This window comes from Triturus cristatus, chromosome 1_2, assembly GCF_964204655.1.
Source record: "Triturus cristatus chromosome 1_2, aTriCri1.1, whole genome shotgun sequence".
Lineage (NCBI taxonomy): Eukaryota > Metazoa > Chordata > Amphibia > Caudata > Salamandridae > Triturus > Triturus cristatus.
Genome location: NC_140580.1, coordinates 115,612,230 through 115,636,093, shown reverse-complemented (window position 1 = coordinate 115,636,093; position 23,864 = coordinate 115,612,230). Strand labels below are relative to the sequence as shown.

At 43.0% G+C, this 23,864-nt stretch overlaps 1 protein-coding gene across 1 annotated transcript in view; it reads left to right on the top strand.

The window, feature by feature from the left end:
* LOC146866921 (sulfotransferase 1 family member D1-like) overlaps positions 1–23,529 on the top strand; it is a 131,564-nt gene extending 108,035 nt beyond the window's left edge. The window contains exons 5-8 of the mRNA XM_085614678.1: positions 2,773–2,899; positions 10,697–10,791; positions 21,569–21,749; positions 23,308–23,529. Coding sequence (XP_085470804.1) covers positions 2,773–2,899; positions 10,697–10,791; positions 21,569–21,749; positions 23,308–23,420 — 516 coding nt within the window. The 3' untranslated portion in view covers positions 23,421–23,529. The remainder of the gene's footprint in view (positions 1–2,772; positions 2,900–10,696; positions 10,792–21,568; positions 21,750–23,307) is intronic.
* Positions 23,530–23,864: the final 335 nt, after the last annotated feature.

The window sequence follows — 23,864 nt, the reverse complement described above, 5'->3', positions numbered from 1 at the left end:
CAGTTAACATATTCCCCATGCTTCTGGACTTACGGAAGCTGATTGGAGGATTTGAGGGCATAAGGCAACCAATCACCGGATCTTCACGAATTAGATGCCAGTTCTTTCTCATGATGCTCATATATATTTATATTTCCAAGGGAATGGAAATCTGGTCAAAGATTTGCTCAAGCCCACACGATCAATTTGCAGGTAGATTTATTTTACAAATAGCAGAAAAGGACGACGCGTTTCGACTACGTCTGTGGTCTTGGTCACATGACCTCTGCCCCCATTACAAGTCATTTTAAAGCTACGTGCACATTTAAATTCATAGACATAAAGAAAATAAATGTTAAGGTACATAAATCATAATTTTAAAACCAAAGAAAAGGCAGACACAGCAGTTATTTAAATTACTGTGCAGTGCTTCAATTCTGCAAAAGTGAACATTCGTAAAGGTGGCTAAGTCAGTGGTAAATCGGTGTAGTGAGGCAACACCATTGAGGTGTTGCTCGGTGTTGCAAATGTTGTGTTGGTACATTGTGTTTCTATGATGGGGTACTGTGTCTAGTGCCCATAGTGATAGAGATTGTTGGGTATTAACAAGCAACATGTGTAGTAGATTGATTGTCCCCGTGGAACCAGATTAACATCAAGTACATAGGCTGTTCGTCAGCACTTTGTAACTTGTGAAAGTGGAGGTATAGTATAGGGCATGCACAGAAAAGTGACTTGGAGCAAGAGGGGAGGGTCCGCCAATGACTCCAGTGCGCATATTTCTAGCATGAACGTGTGGTTCACAGGTGATTCTTTGCTACACTCGCCTGGAAAAATCAAAGAAACATAATGTCATTAGCAACATACTTATTGTATATACATACAAGTTAATATACTCAATCAGAAGAGACTTCCCACTAACCAAACACATTGCGTCTGCTGATTCAGTACAGAGAAAAGGGTGGTTAAAAGCTAAAAAGAGAAAGGAAGATGTGGGGTATGAGTGGGCCACCTAGGTAATGGTATGTGTGAACATTTGAAATCTACAAATGGGAATACAATTCCTCATACTGGTTAAGGCCATCTGGGAATTTGGTGATGGCTAGAAGGATGAAACGTGACTCAAGGTTGCGCAGGGCAGATGGATGGATGGAATAGATGGATGGATCAAAAATGGAAGAAGGAAAAAGACAGAAAGATGGAGAGAAGGAAGGGTGGATACAACAAAGATGGAGATAAGAACGGATGCATGGATGAAAAGGACGAAAGGGTGGATAGATAGATTGATGGATGAGTTAATGAATGGAAAGTATAGAAAAATAAAAAAGGATCTAAAGCAAAATGGAACAAGACAGAAAGAAAGTTAGGGAGAAGGAAAGAAAGACATTTTAAAATTTCAGAATTACGTCAGAAGGAGCACCTCCCTGAAGGACTGTTTAAATCATGTGCCTCACTCTCTCACTCAGAGATACTTGAGACATTGGTTCAAAGTGGGGGGTATTTTATTTGTATGACTACTGCCCTGCTCTCACCTTTCCCGCAAGTTATGCCCTTGTGTATTAGGGTTTTTAAAGTCAGAGAAACTTGTCGGAGAAATTCTTACATATGAAGGTGATGTCACAAAGCCACGCCCTCAACGCCACAATAAGTAGGCACTCATATTAGACATTTTATATTGAGTTAGAATTTGTTATGGGTTATTCTCAAGTAAAGTAGATGTGTAAGAATTATCATTAAAATAGTAAGCACCTCAGCAACTAAATGCAACGAGTGAACTGCAAATACGCTCCAAACATTGTTCATAGCACATCCCTAACCTTTAATAAAAATTCCTAATTGTATTACATTTAACTGGCTTGCAGCTACATATTTGCATCCCGTAGGCCTGAAATCAGATCCCCGGTTTTCAGTATCTCTCCCCAGCAATCAGTCAGCCTGCTTGCCCATACCAATTTTATGGTGTTTTATGTTTTATTCCATTTTCATGCTCTAGAGTCTATTAAGCAAGGGGGAGCCCTCACACGTCTGCCCTCCTGCTGCTTCGTATGATGAAAGAAAATACTATTTTTAGTTGATTAGGAAGCATACATGCGCTACTGCATTGTATCTTTTTAATGCCACCAGCATGGAACTTCCACAAGGTCAACTTGCAAATAGATCTCTAAGTACTGTGGGATGCTGGAGAGATTGGTAAAATTCATCTCTAGCTATAGATACATGAGCAGCAAAAATATGCGATAATTTAGCATATACAATTTCTGTTACCAAGAATTTAAGCTAAAAATCCCACATTATTGAGCGCTAGAATTTTGTAGCCCTAGTACTTCTGTCCTGCACTGGGATCCATTCAGGGCACACGCAAGGACCATGATAACATGCATCAAAGCCTGTGACCTGTAACCTTATCAAACAATGGGAAAAGTGTGCAACATATTACACTTGGAGGAGGACAAAAAAACAACACTGGCAAGGGAAGATAATTCAAATTAGACAAATGTTACTTTAAATATGGATTAATCTAAAGGATAGGGATCCTGCTCGCCCAGTTGATAATTTTTCCATATATAATTAACCCACGAAGACCTGCAACCTGGAGTAAATAAGGGCCAAAAAAAGATAACTACTAAGGAAGGGGAGGTGGGTCAGAGGGAGTCTTTAATGTCGACATAGGGCAGCTTCAGAATTTAGGAAGAAATGTATGGTTTTGTAATTTTCTGGCTTCTACTAATGTACTGAAGAATTTTTCAAAGTGCTCCTAACCTTATATTCTTCTCCTCTCTCAAAATGCCGTAGATAATCTATGTGGCGCGCAACGCTAAGGATTCAGCTGTGTCCTACTTCCATTTCTACAAGATGGCGAAGCGGAATCCAGAGCCTGGCACATGGCCAGAGTACCTGGAAAAGTTTATAGCTGGAGATGGTGAGAAGCTAAGCAGGGGACTGAGTGGAAGGATCTTAGCGTACGCACATAGAATCTATTGATGTTAGCATTTACTGTCACCAGCAGTATAGTAAGGAAGCACATTTTGACTATGTTGTCGTAAACTGAACACTTGGTATAGACTAACATCCCTTTCCACGCATGAGAAAGGACTGAATATGTAATGCAAGCCTTCCTTTACTGCTTATGTATTACAGACCTTCCCCATCACTTCCGCCATTTACTAATCGTGCTTCTGGCTGCCTCTACCCTCACCAGCCCATGTACCACCCATGCGCTACCAGCTGACACCGCCACTGTTGCCTACATGCCAATACACTATAGCAGCCTGACCCCTTCTATTCACACACAGATACTGCCCGTGTGTGATAAACGTCTGCCTACCACCGTGCCACCCTTGAAATAACTATATGCCATAGGAAAAACCTAACACGTTTTGCTGGAGTGAGCATATAATACTAGTCAATGCATCTCTCTGCCTTTTGACCCTACCGTTACTGTTCTCATACAGGGCACGTGCTGCAGGGTGACCTTTTCCACTGTTGTTTATGTACTGCCCATATGCCATAGTCTGACCTCTTCTGCTGCTGCCAGTGTGCTTCCCTCATGCTGTTAGATGACTAATGATGTAATAATTAGATGGCCACCATCACCAATGTGGCAGGTGTATCCAGCATCACCTTCCTGTTTTCCATATCTCTCACTACAGGGCATGGACGGTGAGAGTTGAAATCCCCTACAGAGCTCTGTCAATTGCATTTTCCATATTCCTCTTTTAGCATATGGAGGCAGCTGAACTCACCTGAAAAGGTCCCATCATGTCCCACATCAACACGAGCGACTCCTGGAGGTGACAGGCACACTCTTGTATTTAGGATCAGATGGCAGGTTTTGACAATGTAGTGTGTAGGCTCCAGGGTGACTCAGAAGGCTACTACCGAGCCAGTCTTATACCTTATTATTTTTTAAATGCCCTTGTTTATGTAAGGAACCTAAAAACTGAAAAAAAACTTTCCTCTTTGAAAACCTTTGGTGGTTAACATGAAAATCCAGGGGCAGCCAGGTGGTGGCAGTGCCTGTACAGGGATTGGTGGTGGTTGTGCAGGTGGTGGCAGTGCCTGTGCAGGTGTTGGTGGTGGGAGTGCCTGATCAGGCTGCCGGTGTGGATGTGTACCTTTGCTGTGGTGCTGTGCAGTTGGTGGTACAGGTGTGTGGATGTGCTGTCCTGTAGGCAGATATGATGGCTCCCCTCCCTGCGTTGACCGTGAAGGGAGACTATGGATCACTTTCAGCATGCCCTCCGTCATCTTCATGTCCAAGGCATGGCACTCTCTTCCCTTTGGATGGATATCATGTCTCTCATATTCCTGGACATGTCCTGCCAAGTTCTATCCATCCTATCCAAAACTTGGCTCAGCCTGTCCACCACCTGAGGGAATTGGACCATGTCCTGCAGGGACTCAGACATGTCGGACAGGGTAGCCCCTATGGCACGAATGTCCTGCCTCACATATGTCTGCTGTTGGAAGAAGTCCTGCTCCCACTGGCCATCATAGCCAGGTCCAGGCCCTCTCTGCAGGTGTCTGCCATGGATGGGACGAGCAGGTCCAACAGCAGGGGTGGGGGTGGCAGGTGGGAGCCTGTGGGCAGGTGAATGGTGCCCAGGGGATACCTGCACCACAACAGGGCTGGTACTTCCCCCAGATGGTGGAGAGGATGGCAGGGATACAATGTATAGGGAAGAGCGGGTAGGGGAACCACTATGTCGGTCCTGGACATGAGGGCTGTGAGGTAGTGATGTCTGTGTTGGGATGCATGGGAGCTGTGGCTGGTTTGCTCAATGCTGGGGACAGGCAATACTTTGCTTGGGAGGAGGCTGACGAACGTTGCTTGGCGGAGGATGTGATGCCCTGACAGATTTTGGCAATCTGGCACGATAGCTCTCATTGGCATCAGTATCGTCATCCCCTGAGTGGATGGACATGTAGTCCTCATCATCCACTAAGTCGACGTCCTCAGGAAATTCATCCTCCTCCTCTTGAGCAATACTTGCTGCCGACATAACTGCTTGGAGGATCAGGGGATTCTCCCTTCTGATTCTCCGTCGGCTCGCACTGGTCATAGGTCTGTCATCCTCATCCTCAGCATCCCCTGGAACACAGAGGTTGCAACTGTATTAGTGGTTGACCTGGGATTACATGTGGTGCAACACAAGGGTTGTATTAACTGCACTTTGCATCAACAGATGAGGATCATGTGACCTGTTTAGGGTACCACCACAAATGACAGCTCACACCACAGCACTGAGGTGTTACACAGAGATGTGCATGATACAAGTAAACTCACCAGCTCCAGCCACAACTTTCTGTCCCTTCGCATTGCCCCCTTGTGTCACCTGTTGGACCTGTCTCCTCATAGCTGTTGTAGACATAGCTGTCCCTGATCCAGCAGCTGTAGAGGGAAGTGACAACATTCTTAATGATCTGCATCACTAATTGACAAACAGGCACATGACACTCCTGATTTGTATTTCACTTTGTAAACAACAACTGCTGATTCCATGCAGAGGGGGATCTTGATCTCTGTCATGGCTTAGGAATCTAAGCCTGTGAAACACCTCATGCCAGAATTACCTGAAGGACAGGTGTGCCAGGGTTTCACTGCTGCAGACAGGATGTAATGCAGTCCCCGGGATGGTGTCTGCTGCTGTGGTGTCATCCTATCAGCAGCTGTGATGAGACATACATGTCCATATTTTTGTACAACAGATTGTAGCTCTGAGCCAACATGTCATTCTCAATAACCAATTGTGGGTAATCAAGGACAATGTGCAGCATGTTTACCTCATGGACTTTACATGTGGGCACATGCTCACATGCAGCATTTGCCAGCCGTTACCTCCACACAGCACTGACATCAATAAGATGACACATCAACAGACACACCTCATGCCAGAATTACCTGAAGGACAGGTGCGCCAGGGTTTCACTGCTGCAGCCAGGATGTCATGCAGTCCCCGGGATGGTGTCCGCTGTTGTGGTGTCATCCTGTCAGCAGCTGTGATGAGACATACATGTCCATATTTTTGTACAACAGATGGTAGCTCTGAGCCAACATGTCATTCTCAATAATCATTTGCGGGTAATCCAGGACAATGTGCAGCATGTTTACCTCATGGACTTTACATGTGGGCACATGCTCACATGCAGCATTTGCCAGCCGTTACCTCCACGCAGCACTGACATCAATAAGATGACACATCAACAGACAAACTTATATGGGAAGGTTACTGATATTTCAAGGAAGGGGATAAATGACCCGGACTCCTTCACATTACACTGATTTCACCTTTGCCCTTAAGACTTACATTTTTCCGGAGTGTAATGTTGTCTGTTGACTAGTCAGAAAGGGGTTCATGTGTGAGATGTGCAATAGTCAGGGACATGATGTTGCTCATTTGTGCTTCTCTACGCATGAAGTCACACAGCTCATTTTTGAATGAGAGAACACAGAATTCTTATGTCCATCCTTTGAGTGTCCTCTCTTTGCATACTCTATTTCCAACAGCATGGTACTACTTAGCTGACAACGATTGGTGTCTTGTACAGCAGACATCCAAACCTCCTATGTCAAATACTCACCTATACATGTGAATACGGTAGGAGAGGAGGCAAGCAGAATGTAACATTTGGTTATGCTCACACATTGTGAATAGGCTGAGAAGCTTTGATGCCTTCCGCCTGCACTGGATTAGCGTGTTGCTCTTCAGCCAAGTTATTTTGCAGGTGTGACTGCATGAAGATTCACCTTAGGAGCCCCTACATCCATCTCAAAGGTACACAACTGGCATCAGTGTTGGCCTCAGCCATGCTATTTTCATTATGATTTAACCATATATATTTTGCTAGTGATTTTTTCCTATCATTGAATTGCAAGCCTGTTGTGTTTTGGTCACTTCATATGACACATTGTACTATTGTATGTCCATTCTGGACTCACTTGGTATACATTTTGTGTCATTCTTTCATTAGCCACCAGGGTCTGATCTTGCATGGGTTCAAATGCCATATGTGAGCATATTGTGATGCAGGACAACAGTGTTGTAAACACATAAAACATACGGTGGAGCTGAAAGGCACATTGAATGAGCATTCAGCCTGATTTATTCTTGGGTTTACTTCCCTTGGCCCAGCACCGGAACAGTGTGTGGTCCCTGAACAGATGTCACAGCCAACCTTGTAGCAGAAGTCAGTGTGTATCTTTGATTCTGGGAGGACCTCGTTGTACCTACAATGATAAGTGTGTTTTACAACTTTACATTTCTGCAGCCACATGTGATGCACTAAATTTCTGGCACAAAGGATGAGCACAAGCAGTTGTGGGCACCAGCGTTGCAGAAGTGTGTTATATTTAATATCATGAGTGATCCCACATGTAACTTAGAATGGGCCCACTACCTAGATGCAACCTATATCACAATGACATGTCTACGAATCCTGAGGTGAGGTCCACTATCGTGTTTTGTTGATGGCCAACAAAAAAGCCAGCCAATGTAAGGGGTACATGACCAGCTGTGTGGACTGGGCATTTAATCTATATTGGAAACATTCGAAGTTGGACAGTGGATGCATTGTCAATACTACTGACCCTGGTATCTCACTTCTTGTTCATCATTACCATATTTGTGCAAATTGGATTTCTTGATTAGGTCTACAGACACTATTATAACATAGTGGGGACACCCTTTTGACTAGTTGTGGTACTCGATTACAGGATTGGATTCCCAGGTCTGGGACTGTTGGTGAAAAACATGTCATGTTTCACAATTACAAAGGTATGATGAGCCAAGACATGTTATATTTTGTCTTTCGCTGTTCACAAATATCATTTGCTAAAGGTGGATATCCATTGACAACTCCAATAGTAATGCAGCTATTTTGTCATCTCTGGTTGACTTTCAAATATGGGCACTATATGTCCCTCTGTCACTCCTGACAATGTATGCATTTTGACCATCTCCTGTCCAGTTTAACTTACCAGTTGGTGAGGGTGGTATGCCTTTCTCTTTACGATATCGATTCCTCCCAGTAGATGCAGGGACCTCTGCTACTGCAATTGTCTGTGCTGTGGCTGAATGTGTCAATGGGTGAGAAGAGAGAAAAGTAACCAAATGGGAAATGTGCTTGTGGAACTTTTCATGGATTTCCCTATTTCTTCTGCATGCTAACAGTGTTGTGCAGTACTGCCGCAGACTGGGCAGGTAGGAGCAGTGGTGCGTTGGGGATGTAATGGCGTGGCAGGGTGGGAAATGATCAGCAGAATAGGTGTATGTCTATTTTGATCTGATGATTCTCTCAACTTCTGCTTTGTGATTTAGGCTGGCACAGGGGGATTTACTTCTCGGATAATTTGTGGCAGGTTTACAAGCCCCTTGGAAAACATTTACACCGCCATTGCGTCACTTCTGTGACACAGCGGTGGTGTAATACAGGTGACACATTTCAACGTATTCACAACGGGATGCATCTATGGGGATGCGTCACGTTGTGAAGCCCTGCGCAACATTAAACCTGCGTCAGCTGTGATGTAGGCAGGGTGGGCGTTTCTTTGGGATATGCCTCGTAAAAGTGATGAAGTGTAATCAACGAGATTTCCTGGAGTCACTTTTCATAGGCTGCTGCTACGCAACCTTAGGCCTGCTTAAAGCACACGTAAAGAGTGGCACAGAACGTTAGGTATAGGCGGTCCATGGACATTGTTGGAGTTGCGTCACACTTGCGACACTACTCCAGCAAAGCACACCCCTAATGCCATCAGATGCAACACACATCTGTCTATCTCTGCGCCACAGTGCACCGCATTGTAAATGTGACGCATCCGCGGTTGCGCAAGAGTTGAATAGCGTGTCGTATTGTTACTGACGCATCCCTGCTGATGTTTGTCAATTGCTACTTAGCAGGGTTGTGTAATACGGCAACAGTACAGTGCCCATGTTTTCAAAAGTGGGGGAGGGATTTGCCATTTCCATTGCAAAGGATTGTGGGACTTGTGGTGCTACATACCGAGGGTGACACATGAGTCTCTGACTATAATTTTTATATACACTTTGGACAACTTCCTTACTCACAATGACAGTGCAACACAGACAATCTTTTCATGCACTTTTTCTTTTCATCCCGCTTACCTGGTACCATGTAGCGGACGTCACTAACAGGTAGCCCATGGACCAAGTGGGGGTGTATTGTGGTAAGGATATCCTCCTCCAGTGGGGTGAGACGGATGCGGGGTCCAGAGTATGCAGCAGGGAAGATCCTGTTTAATTCGATCCGGGAGTACTTCTCCTTCACCCTCTGCCTTTCATCCTGCCACTTTTTCTTGATGTCCTGGACTGTGCACCTCTCCTCCCCCAATGCTCTGACAGCAGTGGCTAATTGCTGCCATAGGGCTGCCTTCTGTGTGCCACTGGTGCAGTAGGGTGGGTGTCCATATAGGCGTTTGTGGTGCCTCACTATAACCTCCACAAGCATGTTGGTCTCCTCTGCAGTGAAATTCTTCTTCCTCCTCAATAGCTCAATTATTCTCTGGCAGTGTCAGCGTTGTGAACACAAACTCTCTGTGGCCAAATCTGTTCCTTCAATGTGTGCTGCTTTTAAATGTTTTTTGGTGCTGGTCAATTAGTGTTAATTGGCTTCAGCTGGAGTGTGGTGGGGGATGGTAGGCACTTGCAACATCATGGCAAACTGGAGCTGTTGGCTGGGATTGGCTGTAGTGTGTCAGCTGATGCATGGTGGGGGATGGTAGGTACTTGGACAGATGTTTACCCTTGGCTCAAATGATCAATGGCCACAGTATGTGTATTCTGCCCCGGAATCAGAGCTTCCGGCCCAGGAGCGGAGCTTCCGTCCCGAGAGCGGACGTCCCGCTCCAGATGCGGAATCTCCGCTTCGGGGGCGGAAATTCCGGCCCGAGTGCGGACGTAAAGTTAGTAGTCGTAAGTCCATTCTGTGAATAGCAAAAGTAGTAAGTTCATTCTGTGAATGACAAAAGTAGTAAGTGCATTCTGTGAATACCAGAAGTAGTAAGTGCATTCTGTGAATACCAAAATGGAAGTAAGTTTAGGATTTGGTCTTAAGTTAGTTCTGTGAATCGGGGCCAATAAAAACATCATAGATGTCGGGCTAGTTGTTGTCATATTCAAGGACCTGTGGAATCATAATGTTACCCCTTAAGAGCACTTCTACCTTACGTTATATTTGCATATGTCTTGTCTGCTTACATTCCCGTGCTTCTTGCTTCTTCTTTGGCTTTGCCTGATTTGTGCTGCCACTTTACCATAATAGTTCCAGCTTGTCTCTTCCTGCCCCTTATGATCAGTATCCTGAATGGCGAGTTACTCCTGGGGCCGCTGTTACATGGGTAGGGGGTGTGTTCAGATTCTTTACAGAGGGCATTGCCTAGAAGGTGTATTTACAACCGCCTTAAACTTACAAGTGCAGAATTAGATCATATTCTCTACTATGCCACTTACGGTCTAACATTAGTATGAATAAAAGGAGCACTCAGTCCTTCAAGGCTGTTGGAAGTGCTAGCCAGTTGGGTGTTTTGCCAAATTCCCTAAACCCTGGTCTGCCTTTGTTACATTCTTTATTGTGTTTTATCTTCACCCCAAATGTAATTATGATTTGTTGTCACTGTCTTGTATTCTTATTGTATGCTTTGTTTGTGCTACTGATTGCGTTGTTAATTTTCTAACGGTCACCTCCCCTTAAAACCTAGTGGCATGTGGCTCCTGGTACGACCATGTGAAAGGCTGGTGGGAGAAGGCCCGCGACCACCCTATACTCTACCTGTTCTATGAGGATATGAAGGAGGTGAGTGCTGCAGGATAGAAGCTGACATCTTGAATCCAACTTATGACACCAGTGAGATTTTAATGCAGAGGTTTTCTGACTCATTCAAGGAAATAAGGGAGACTATTTCACTATATTAGAGCATGGTTTTGGTGCCATGAAAGAAACTCATGAACAGTGGAAGTCTGATCTACTAGAAATTGTGATATTTCCCAACAACAGCCCTTGTGCAACTGAAAAATGGAACGAGCTTGGCATCTGTCAGATCTTGCTCCAGTCATTTATGGAACTCAATCTGAATTGTCCATCCAGTCACTCCCACTCTGCTTATGATGAATATACGAGCCAGCATGACATGACCTTAAATTCCAACCCGTAGGAAAAAATAAATGCCCACCAAGTCAACTTTCATCCTCTCTGGAGGCAATTCAGAGCTTGGTTCCATAGATGCTCCTAACTGAGATCTGCTATAAAGTCTTTTACTCCCCCTCATAGAATCTTTTACATATTTTTATGCCCACTTGCATCCTTGTGAGCCTGCCACATGGAACATACCTTTGTAAACTGCCTTGTAAATTAGCATTGTTGTAGCTGTTCTCTTTATACCTACAAACACTTCCTCCCACTAAAGTCCGGTCTGTCTGTCTCAATCGGATGCATCAAGCGAAAGTGCTACCTGTAGCACCTGATGAAATGTGTTACATCATTTCCTCAGTAGGACCTGTTATAGGCCCTGGTCCCTGCTGGATGGTACACTCTCTCCTGATGCTGGTGGCGCTCAGGTGCCGATCCCATTGTGCTGCATCCAACGGCTGGAGATGAAGATTAAGGGCTGAGAAGATTAAGAGGGGGAAGGCAGGCGGCTGCTGTTCTTACAGCATCCATTTCAGGACGTCCTCACTTCTCATCCCTTCTTCTTATCCCTATTTCTCATCCATCATCCGTATTTCTCATCCACCATCTCTACTTCTCATCCATCTTCCCTACTTCTTATCCCTACACCGCATCAATTATCCCTACTTCTGTTCCACCATCCCTAATTCTCGTCCCTCATCCTTGATTCTCATGCCTACTTCTCCTCCATCACGCCTACTTGTTATCCATCATCCCTACTTCTCTTTTATCATCCCTACTTCCCATCCCTCACCCCTGCTTCTTACACCTACTTCTCATCCACCATGCCTGCTTCTCAGCCATCATCCCTACTTCTCATCCCTGCTTCTCATCCATCATCCCTACTTCTCATCCCTGCTTCTTATTCCAACTTCTCATTCATCATTCCTACTTCTCATCCATCATCCCTGCTTCTTACACCTACTTCTCATCCACCATGCCTGCTTCTGAGCCATCATCCCTACTTCTCATCCCTGCTTCTCATCTATCATTCCTACTTCTCATCCCTGCTTCTTATTCCAACTTCTCATTCATCATTCCTACTTCTCATCCATCATCCCTAATTCTCATCCATAATCCCTGCTTCTCATTCCTACTTCTCTTTTATCATCCCTACTTCCCATCCCTCACCCCTGCTTCTTACACCTACTTCTCATCCACCATGCCTGCTTCTTATCCATCATCCCTACTTCTCATCCCTGCTTCTTATTCCAACTTCTCATTTATCATTCCTACTTCTCATCCATCATCCCTAATTCTCATCCATAATCCCTGCTTCTCATTCCTACTTCTCATGCATCATCCCTACTTTTCTTCCATAATCCCTACTTCCCACCCATCATCCTTGCTTCCCAGCCATCATTCTTAGTTCTCAGCGCTACTTCTCTTCTAAGACACATCCTTCTCATCCCTACTTATCATCCATCATCCCTACTTCTCATCCCTACTTCTCATCTATCATCCCTTCTTATCATTAATCATCCCTCAGTCAGTCAAATCCACTTTATTCGGTTAATAAACCCCACAAAAGTACACAACATCCCTCATATACAACAACATAAAAACATATATAAAAGACATATTAAAATAATCTTAGGCACCATAAAAGCATTTCATCTCCAGCTTCATAGAGTTCATTAAAGACGGACTTCGGCCTTTAGATTTAATCAATAAAACTATCTATGCAAGATGTCTTTGAGATTTCTGTAGGGCATAAGGGACAATCAAACATTCAAACATCATTTAAAGCGGCATTCCTGTAAAACGCAGATCGTCATGATTATAAAAGAGCTGCAACATGACTTGGCATGATGGGCCTTCTTTTCCTTTCCCTAACACCAGCAACTAAAAAACTGGCATTATAAAAATTCTCCCATGTGTTATTCAGCATCTGTAGGCACACTAATGCAGGCCGTACCTGAATAAAACCTTATCCCTTTAAAATAGGCACTAAAACCTTTCCGCGAATTTCATGAAAGTGGTCACAAAACATGATAAATTGCATGGTGTCTTGGGTGGAGAAGTTATCAAATGTACAAGGTCCTAAATCTTTCACTTTTCTCCAACCCTGTGGTTCGGCCAAGATATAGAGCAAAAGATGAAATCTGAATCTGGTTAATAGAAAGCGGTGATATGGCTTTTTTACAACTTTCAAATATGGTTCTATCAATGGAGATGTTTTCAGCAAAAGATAGGCTTGTACCATGGGTTTCATTATCTCATTTGCCTCTCTCTCAGTGTACATCATGTTTAAAAAATGTTTTTTAACCTAGGGTAGATCCTCTTCCCTGATATTGTTTGGAGACTCAAAGAGATCGGGACGCCCTAATTTCTCTGTTACGGTCTTTACATACTGTAACCACAGGATGCAACTGGCTCTATCCAAGGATAGACAATCTCGGGCAATCTCTTGAATTATCGTCAATTCTGGATTAATCCAGATAATTATCCAGCTTACGATTGGTCCTATGAGGTCAGAAACAAAGCCAGTGCCTAATTCTTGGTGAATAATATATGAGGGAGTGGATTGCAGAACCAAGAGTAAGTCACTGAAAAACTTGTTTTCCACTATTTGTAATTCCTCTACTGCCTTCTAGCACCAGATTTCAGACCCATACTCAGGGAGGACCTGGCTTGGCAGTTCGGGCTGGACTGTTCCCATGAGGCACAGGGTCAAGACTGATTTGCATATGGCTGGGTTCAAACTGAAATGGCATGGTGAGCAAAGAAATGATGGATTTAGGCCCATATCTCTGTACTGGGGTGAATGTATGACATTGATCTGCATTCTATCCATCAACTGTTGTTTTTGCATACTTAGTGATGGCAATACATTTAGGGCCAGATGCATCAATGGGTTTTCCCCATTCTGTGTCTATGGGAAAATGTGTTCATGCATATGGCCCTCAGATCAGTAAATATTGAGCATAGCTTCAATTGGCTTAGCCCCAAGTCTCTGTGCAAAACCAAGGAGAGCTACTTTTGATCTTACCATGGCATGCTTTTTGCTTTCTTTTGCTGTACCCAAGATCCCCTCTCATCAAACAGTACCCCTAAGTATGTAAATAAGGTCACCCTTGTTATTACAGTTCCTTTGCAGCGGAATATTTTAAACTTTTTGGGTCTCTGGCCCAAGACCATAGTGTGCAATTTAGAAATATTAACACTTAAATCCAGGGATATCATGAAATCCGCAAAAGAGTCCAGAAGACTCTGGAGCCCCACTGCTGTGCGTGCTAGTAGAACTGCATCATCTGTGTATAAAAGAGCTGGGATTGACCGAACCCCCGCTCGAGGGATATCTTGGCTGGCTGAGCACAGCAAGGTGTCAAGGATGTTTATGTATAAAGTGAAAAGAAGGGGAGCTAAAATGCAACCCTGTCTTACACCTCTTCCATTACGAAAATGCTCAGTACAGTTACCCCTCTGGACAAATTTCACCCTCGCAGAGAGATCCCTATGCAGTGCTGCCAAAAAATTAACTATACAACTGCCCATTGCCATGTCAATTAGTAAAACCCATAATTTCGATCTATTGACTCGATCGAATGCCGAGGACAGGTCCATAAAGGCCAGATGTAATGTCCCGGGCTTGGCGGCTGTGTATTTCCCAACTAACAACTGCAGGTTTAAGCACTGATTGATTGTGCGCCTTCCCTTCCTAAAACCATACCGAAAATTTGACAGTACACCACACTCTTCCAACAATTCTGTTAGTTTGCTAAAAATATATCTCCCTAATACCTTCACTGCGGAATCAATCAGGGATATGGGCCTGTAACATCGCGGATCATCTCTCTGGCCCTTTTTAAATATCGGTATAATAATAGATTGGGACCAAGACTTCGAGAAAACATGCTGACTTACAGCATTAAAAACATTGGTTAAAATTTTTGCCCATTGAGTCTCATTCATTTTATATAGATCAGCCGGAACACCATCCGGCACGGGGCCTTATTACTAGACATCTGCACGATTGCCAACCCTATTTCGTCTTCATTAAAAAACAGAATGTATGTACCCATACTTGGTGAAGGGGGACTAGGGGTTCCCACGTCTTCCTGGTCATCATATGTGAGTTTAAAATGAGTGAACCATTGATCCTAAGTTATAATACATTCCAACGGGAAGTTACTAATTCCATTAAAAAATGGTTTATTTACAATCTCCCAGAACCTAGCGCTGTTCTTAAGCACATCCACCGAAAGTTAATCATTCCAGGTTTCTTGTTTTATTTCAGTTTTGCGGCTTTCTAGGACATGCTTATATATCTTTCTAAGTGCCGCTATTTGGTGTTTATCTTGAGGTACTTGTTTTAAGGCAAAAAAATATTTTGGTGGGCTTTGGTGCATTTGCAATCGAACCACCTCTCGCCTATTTCCTTGCGGTTTCTTATAGGGTGCATGAGACCTCTAGTTACTGTTCACAAATCCTTTCAAAGGCTAAGTGGGTTTCTACCCCCATCTTGGTATAGTCAAGACAAACCACAATATCCTCATTAATGATATCCCATAGATCTTGGAGAAAAAGGCCCGGGACTACCTTGCTCCATTTCAGCCTACGTCCCTGGTCTGTTAGCTTTAGACATTTACCAATGGAGATTTCTCTAGGTTTACCCACTAGTCCCATACCCCAACCCAATATAAGGTGGATAGGGTTCTGATCACTAAAGTGTGACCACAGCACATCATAGGAAACCACCTGAGTTAGCAGACCTGGGGAAATGAAGATGTAGTCAATTATGAAGTTCAGGCCTCTCCCTTTAAATGTGGGGATCCTGAGGTCGACTGAGGTCACAATCAAATGCAGTGGAGGTAAAGCAGCCACGTCCAGATTTCCTCGCTCCACTGTCTGGGACCCCTGTAGCGGATCCTGCGAACCCTGTGCCAAGACAACCCGGTTCGTGGGGTTCCGGGAGCCTCACATGGGATTACGATCAAAGGAGGGTCAGCTGGTGGTACACTCAACACTAAATGTTCAGCCCTCAGTTCCAAATGTTCCTCCGCGTTTTTGATTTCTTGTGTTAATGCTCCTACAGCTGCAGTTAGGTACGAAATATTAGACACAGAATTCCAGGGAATTTTAGCTTTGGATTTTCCCAGATCAGAACTGCAGGGTTGTTTATGCTTACCCGTGTGGTTATAGGATGGACGAAAGAGGGGTGGCCCAGCCCAGCCTCTGCCAGTCACTGACGGATGCAAACGGGCCCGCCCTTGGCCCAGATTTGTCAGGGCGCTGCCCTGGCACACCGCACACGTCCCATGCCGCGGCAGCCCCGAGAAGCTTTTGAGCGCCTTCTGGCGCAAAGGAAAGACGTGGGCGATGCCTGCCGGAATACCTGTTGGGGGCTGTGGTCCCCCAAGAAAGTGCAAAGTGCAGGCATCAATGACGGGTTCCCGTGCAGTGAGAGCCCCAAGCAACTTTTGAGCGCCTCCTTGTGCGAAGGAAGGACGTGGGCAGTGCCTGCCGCAATGCCTGGTGGGGGTGTGGTCCCCCCAAAAAAGTGCAAAGTGCTGACAGCAATGACGGGCTCCCCGTCGCTCAGTCATACCATCACACTTTCAATGTTGTGAAACACACCTTCACACTGATTGGTTGGTACCAGCCAATCAGACTTAAGAGAGGGCTGCATTCTATTGGTCTAGCTGTGGAAAAAAACTGCCTTCTCATTGCACATGTCTGTTGAGGACAGAGGATGTGACACACAAATGGTGTTTGCTTCCAGTGACTCCAAAGTTGTAAAGCTTCTCATTGTACTTAAGTAAGTGATTTTCTGTTTACACAGGCCTCCGTGGAAAGCTCTAATGGTTTGGGGAAGACAAAGGTCCTTCCACCTGGGCCATAAATCTGCTCTTGGAGAGAGGGCTATAGAGTTCATTGGGAAAAGATTTCTGGTTACAGTTTCATATGTAACAACTCCGTCCAGGCCTTGCTCTTCCTGGTTTCCTACGCAGCCCATTATATGTGCAAACTGCAAGGAAAGAAAAAACACAGCTCTCGGAGCTAAAGACAGCCTAAAACGAAAACATTTCCTTTGTTACAAATAAATCTGAAACTAAAAGGGTTTGTGATAAACTTTATTACCATCTCCAAGAGTTGATTTAAAACATTTTCTTTGTTACAATATCAAACTGAAACCAGACAAATGTTATCATGACCTGTATGCCCCCATCTCCAAGTGTTGAAATATGGACAAAGCTAGGCCCCTTTTCTTTTCCAAACCATCAGATGAGGATGAGGAATGAGAAGTAGGGATGGAGAATGATGTATGAGAAGTAGGGATGACACGTAGGGATGATGGATGAGAAGTAGGGATGATGGATGATCCATGAAAGGTAGGGATAAGTGATTGGGATGATGAGTGATGGATGAAAAGTATGGATGATGGATGAGAAGTAAGGAAGATGTATGATAGGTAGGGATGATGAATGAGAAGTAGGGATCATGAATGATGGGTGAGACGTAGGGATAACGGATGATGCATTTAAAGTAAGGAAGATGAATGGAAGTAGAAATGAGAAGTAGGGATGTTGGATGAGAAGTAGGGATGAGGTATGATGGATGGGAAGTATGGACTATGGATGAGAAGTAGGGGTGATGGATAAGAAGTAGGGATGGGAAGTAAGAATGATGTGTGAGAGGTAGGGATTATAGCTGAGAATTAGGTATGATGGCAGAGAAGTAGGGATGAGAAGCAGGGATCATTGAAGAGAAGTAGGGATGATTGTAAGAAGTAGGGATGCTCTTTGGCCCCCATTGAGAACTAACCCAATTAACGGAATCTCAGAGGTTTACAACAAGGCTGCATTTTAGCCCCTTTTTTATTCTTGATTTACATAAATGGTATAGCAGAACATCTATCAAAATCTACAGTAGATGTACCAAGGATAGGTGACCGTTCACTGCCCATACTCTTATACGCTGATGATGCGGTTCTGCTTGCCCACACACCCATAAGCTTCTAGAAACTGCTTGGTTATTTTACCGAGTTTATGGAGAGACAAGGTCTTAAAATAAACCCTATACAAAGACATGTGGACCCTCAAACATGAAATCCAGATTTTTTAGCATGGGGGCACCACGCCCAGTAAGGCCAAAGTTTTTAATTCCCTGGGGATTACTTTTAGTTCTAACTGAAGCTGGAAGGCACATATTCAAATGAAAACCCCAAAAATGGGAAGAAATATAGAATCCATTTTCCATTTTTCAAGGATACAAACACCATTGCTAGAGATGATTACTTTATTTAAAACAAAATGCATCTCAGCTGTTATTTATGGGACGGGAATATGGGTGTATTGAAAACAGCTTCATACACAGGCTGCTGGCGGTCCCACAAAATGAAGCACATTTCTGTCATGAAGAAGTGGGCCTGTCATTTTTAGAGGACCAAATAGAATTGGTGTCACCTTTGCTTTGGTTGAAATGTTGGCTAAATACTGAGGAAGGTTTGATAAGAAAGTGTTTATCTGATTGTTTGTATCACCAAAACATGTCCAAGATACCATGGCTGACATATATAAAAACATGCTTTGATAATTTAGGCCTCCAAGAAATGATCACTGAATAATCATTAATTAACAGCCATGCAAAAGACACAGTGAAGTTGCGCATTCAAGAATTTTATGTCAACTAAAGATTATGTAAGATGTTGAAAGTGAAGACTGTGAAAGCTTATATCCCCAGTGTGACAGTTAAAAGCCTTGAACCATACCTGTGCTGGATTGAAAACCCTTTTAATAATTTGCGTTTAACCCTTTTTAGACTTAATCTTATTCATTTTAAAGTGGCCTTCCCCATTCAATGCACCTGGAACCTCGATTTGCCACCATGTCATTGGAATTATGTATCAAAACAATGCACATTTCACTTTATCCTGTTTTGTCCCCTGTATGTAAGCCCAGGATCTGTTTGCCTAAAACTTTTACTGCACCAAGCTGGTTTTAAAAATGATTTGGCCGCTTTGAAATTTTTACAAAGGCTATCCTCTTTCAAGATATGCACTGGAATATTGAATTTTATTAAGGGTGCCTTGAAAATAAGAAACCGCAATGAACAGCAAACTTTTAAAACAGATCCTTTCAGCTTTATTCACCAGTTTCTATTGCTTCGTTTTTTAAAATTTTAATGAGATGTAGTTTTAAAATATTTTGACATTTTATTGGATTTGTCCTATATATACACGTATTTTATCAATGTAAACTTTTATGAGATTTTTAAGTGTTGAATAAAGATTTGATTTGGATTGGATTGAGAAGTAGGGATGATGGGTGAGAAGTATTGATGAGAAGTAGGGATGAAAAGTAGGGATGATGGGAGAAAAGAAGAAATGATGGATAAAAAGTAGGGATGTGGAATGAGTAATGAGGATGTCCTAAAATGCATGCTGTGTGTGTTCTACACACCATGTGCGCCGACTGCTGCCCAAGTCCCAAATCTCTCTCAGACCACAGAACTAGAGTAGTGGTGCACTTCCTTTTCAGCTCATTTTGTGACCAATAAATAATTTGGTTATGAATGCCAGCATTGTACGCTTGCATGCAAATAGGGTGTCATATTTAAAAAAGACTAGCTGCATGCCTGGCCACACATTGACATCGTTGTCTTTTTGGTGGTGCAGATTTTGCCACAAAGTCAGAAGCAGTTATCAAAGCCTAGAATGGACTAAATTTACAATTAATGATTATTTCCCAGCTAATTATTTTTTAAGTAGTGGCAAATATGTTGTTCCAAGGCTTCCTTCCCCACTTCTTCTTAAGGTAAGGGGAAAGATTTAGCAGGAAGAGCGACACTTTAATCTATTTCTTGCTTTTTAGCCAACTTCCTCATAGGCAAGGTCCTACAGATAAACTACAATCCCCCAGAATGCAAAGTTTCTGTTGGCTAATAAGCCAGCTGATAGCTCCACCCATTAAGGTGACTTGCCAGCTATGCAGAATAGCAGTTCATCTGCATTGTCATGACCTAACACTGCTTCATGAGCAGCCAATATTGATTTTGGAAAATCCTTAGATCCTTATATGAGGGTAACATTCATTTTACAGGAGACACAGTTTTCCAATTCTAAAAGATTAGCTAAATGGTTGGTGGAACACCATTCACTCTTTGTGCATAATTCAAGTCGTATTCTCCCATTGTACGAATATGTCTGTGTTTGAGAGGGGCAGAAGAGACTACATATAAACACATGATTTAGTGGCTAGTGGATGTGTTTTTTGTGATTGAAACTTTTGATCGTCTATCTTTACACTTTGTTAATGTGGGACTTCTTGTTCCCATTGGGTGAAGTGGCAGTTACCAGCTGACTGTACAGTTGGCCGTCAGATAGGCTGCTTGCCCGCTGCAGCTGTTCCCCACCAATCGGCACCAGAGATGTTTTAAGGCATGGGCAAAGTGGGCTCTGGCCCAGGGCCCCACCCTTTAAGAGGGCTCCCTTACAAAGCCATCTATTCTGCAGAGTCATGCCCTAATGACCTTGAATAATTCTTTAAACAGTGTGTTTTAAATACTGCTTTCCTATAATTCATTTTTAATGTGGGTAATGTGTGAGAGTCTCTTACAGGCATTTTGCAGAGAAATGTCTTTATGTTTCATGCAAAATCCATAAAAAAAGGTTCTTATAGATTAAAACAGGACATCACATATGAGAAATGGGTGTCACAGAGATTATTTGCAGTAATATAAATTAGCTGCTGTTGTGTTACAATATTGAAAACACAGGTCACTATCCCTGAATATTAGATGTAAACACATTTAGAATTTGGACTAATGTGCCTGGCCACTGTCAGTGACCTGGCCAAAGAGGGCTTAAAAGAGATTAAATTGGATCATAAATCAAGATGTTTCCAACAGGGGCCTCCAAACTACGTTTGGCCCGGGCCCCCAAAATCCTTAAGATATCCCTGCCAATCGCCCTTGTAAATGTTATGAACCATGTGTCAAACTTATGTTGACTGGCGCAATCCATTCATATCATGTGTAAATATCACCGTTTGTCGTCGTGATCTCACTAAGATTAAACATCTGGCTACGTTAGTGGATTTCATTAGGAGAAGAATTTTTTTAATACTGTACAAGCAATATAATAATTAGCAAAAAATGTACATCTAGAACACTTTAAATGAGCAATCAGACATACAAATGATGTATGCACGTTAAAATAGAAATCCGTGGTTTATTATTTTAGTGTACCTCGATTTAAAGTCTTTATGTCATATCAAAACTGTAGTCCGTTTTGTTTTCGAATTAAGCTGAATACGAAAAATGCTGGATCAGAACAAGCAAAATAGGATGCATTGTTCCCATATTACACCTAAAATGGTCCAGATAGTTTCTGGTGATTTATCTCCCAGTAATATTTTAGCCTGCTTTGCTGAATAACAAATTTTCCGTGTCTGCTTCTCAGGATCCAAGACATGAGGTCCTGAAGGTGCTGCGCTTCCTGGAGCGTGAAGTCTCAGATGAAGTTCTGGAGAAGATTTTGCACCACACATCCTTCCAAGAGATGAAGAGCAACCCCATGGCAAACTATAGAGCAGTACCGGACGTGCTCATGGACCAAAATGTGTCTCCTTTCATGAGAAAAGGTAAGAGGATTCAAAGCCTAAGCTAACCTCAAGCAGCAGGACAAAATAGATGGAAAACACATGGTACACAAAATAGACTTCTTCCGTTCGACTTTCTAGTCTCTGTGGCTATGATTCATTTTCCTTGGTGCCACTAACCTATCGGAAAATGAATCCTCAGGAGAAGAGTCATTTAGCGCTTCTATTGCCTGCCAGTTAAGTCTCTACTACCCAAATAGCAGAGATCTTTTAGGGCCCAAATATAAGTTTCGCTACAGCCTGGGATTGGTATATTTGCACCTAGATGCACTGGCCCACGGTTATCAGTAATTCTGGGATGTCGGCATACAGGGCCATTCTGAGGTAGTCAAACCGAAATGATGAATAACAACAGGTGTTTCTGAGCTTATTCTCACCAGTTTTTCCTCATTCCTGCCCATTCCACCTGTTTCTAGCAGTTGATAAGTCTATGGGAAAAATGGGATTTGTGGTTTCTCTGAAACCTAGTATTTCCCAATTCAGCCCATAACGCCTTTTAATTTAACTATCTGGAACTTTGAACAACACAGAAAGAGGTTATATGTCAGAATATCATTTCAATATTATTTCATGCTGTAAATATTGTGTCCTAAATATCGTTTACAAAAATATAGCCCCATTGGAGATAGATAATATTAGAACATCTAAACTCAATGAGATGATATTTCTGCAAAATATATTTACTATGCAATATTTACATCAGGCAATAGTCTGGTAGCATACCCAGAAGAATGGCCAAAAAGTGGTTATTCTAGTGAACCCCCATTGTCCTAGAATAACATATGAGTATGACTTAATTGCCTCTCCTGTCACCAAGTATATGAGGAAGCCATGTCAAATAACTTAATTGAACGCATAACTGGAATCCATGCACCACTAAGACCATATGTGTGATGTACTGGTGCATTAGATGTATGCAGTGCATACAAACCAAAACGGAAAGTAGGCGTGGGCTGTGTTACAGAAGGATTGTGGGAATTTACTTTCATAATATAAAATGTTCTCTAGGTATGTCCCATGTTTAGGTGGAGAGCTGCTCCTGCTTATGGAGTGCATCTACAACACCACAACACTTATTGCGAGTTTATGGTTGCTCTTAGAGGATGCTTCGACTGGCCTATTAGATGATCCGGCAGTGCCTTAAGGGCTGATCTAACGAGTCAGTGTGTGGACAGTTTATTTTTCTTTGCTGTTTGTGAGCCTGGTTTATGGTCTGGTGGACTGGTATTTACTGTTGATTTCCCTGATATTACCACAAACATTGCCTGCTGCAAGCTCAGGTGCATGCAGTCTCCCATACCTACTAGCAAAACACCTATGCAACCCATCTGTATAAGTCCTGATCTGCCCTGACCTGTAAATGTGGGCCATTCTTTTATCTATCTGATTCCCTAATAGGTGACACTTTTATTTTGATGCCTGAGCCTATTTTCTGTCCCAGTCCTACCCGGTAGAGCAATGAAAAAGTACTGCAAAAGCCTTTGGAACAGGGTTTACAAAGTAACATTGTATTGTCCATTGACTCTGTCTTTCCACACAGGGATTACCGGAGACTGGAAGAACATGTTCACGGTTGCCCAGAATGAGACGTTTGATGAAGATTATGAGAGGAAAATGGCAGGGAGCACGCTGCGATTCCGGACAGAGATATGAGTGCTACATGCAGCACTCCCCCAACCATATTTTGACTAGATATTGATTCAGGGACCTGTAATATTTTTTGCCTAAATCCGAAAGAAGAATACAACATTTCTCAAATGATCACATGTCTAATCTCCCTCCTAGTTGCCCCCATTTACCTCTTATACATTTCTTCACCTTTACCCGGGTATTTATCAACATTATGGCAAATTAGATTTTCTTTTCGCATAAGAAAAACATTAGTAGATAAATTTCATTTTTGAGTTAAGGGTGCTAGGCCTCCGATTCACTGCTGTAGAAAATTACCAAACTAATATTTTAATTTCCTTTTCACATCTGCCCTGACAGTGCAGATGTCTATCTTATTTTCTGTAATCAATTTTTTTTTAGTTTGAAAAATGTAAAGTTTATTGAAAAATGAAAGGAAGGGGAAAAGGAAGGGGAAATTGGATATTG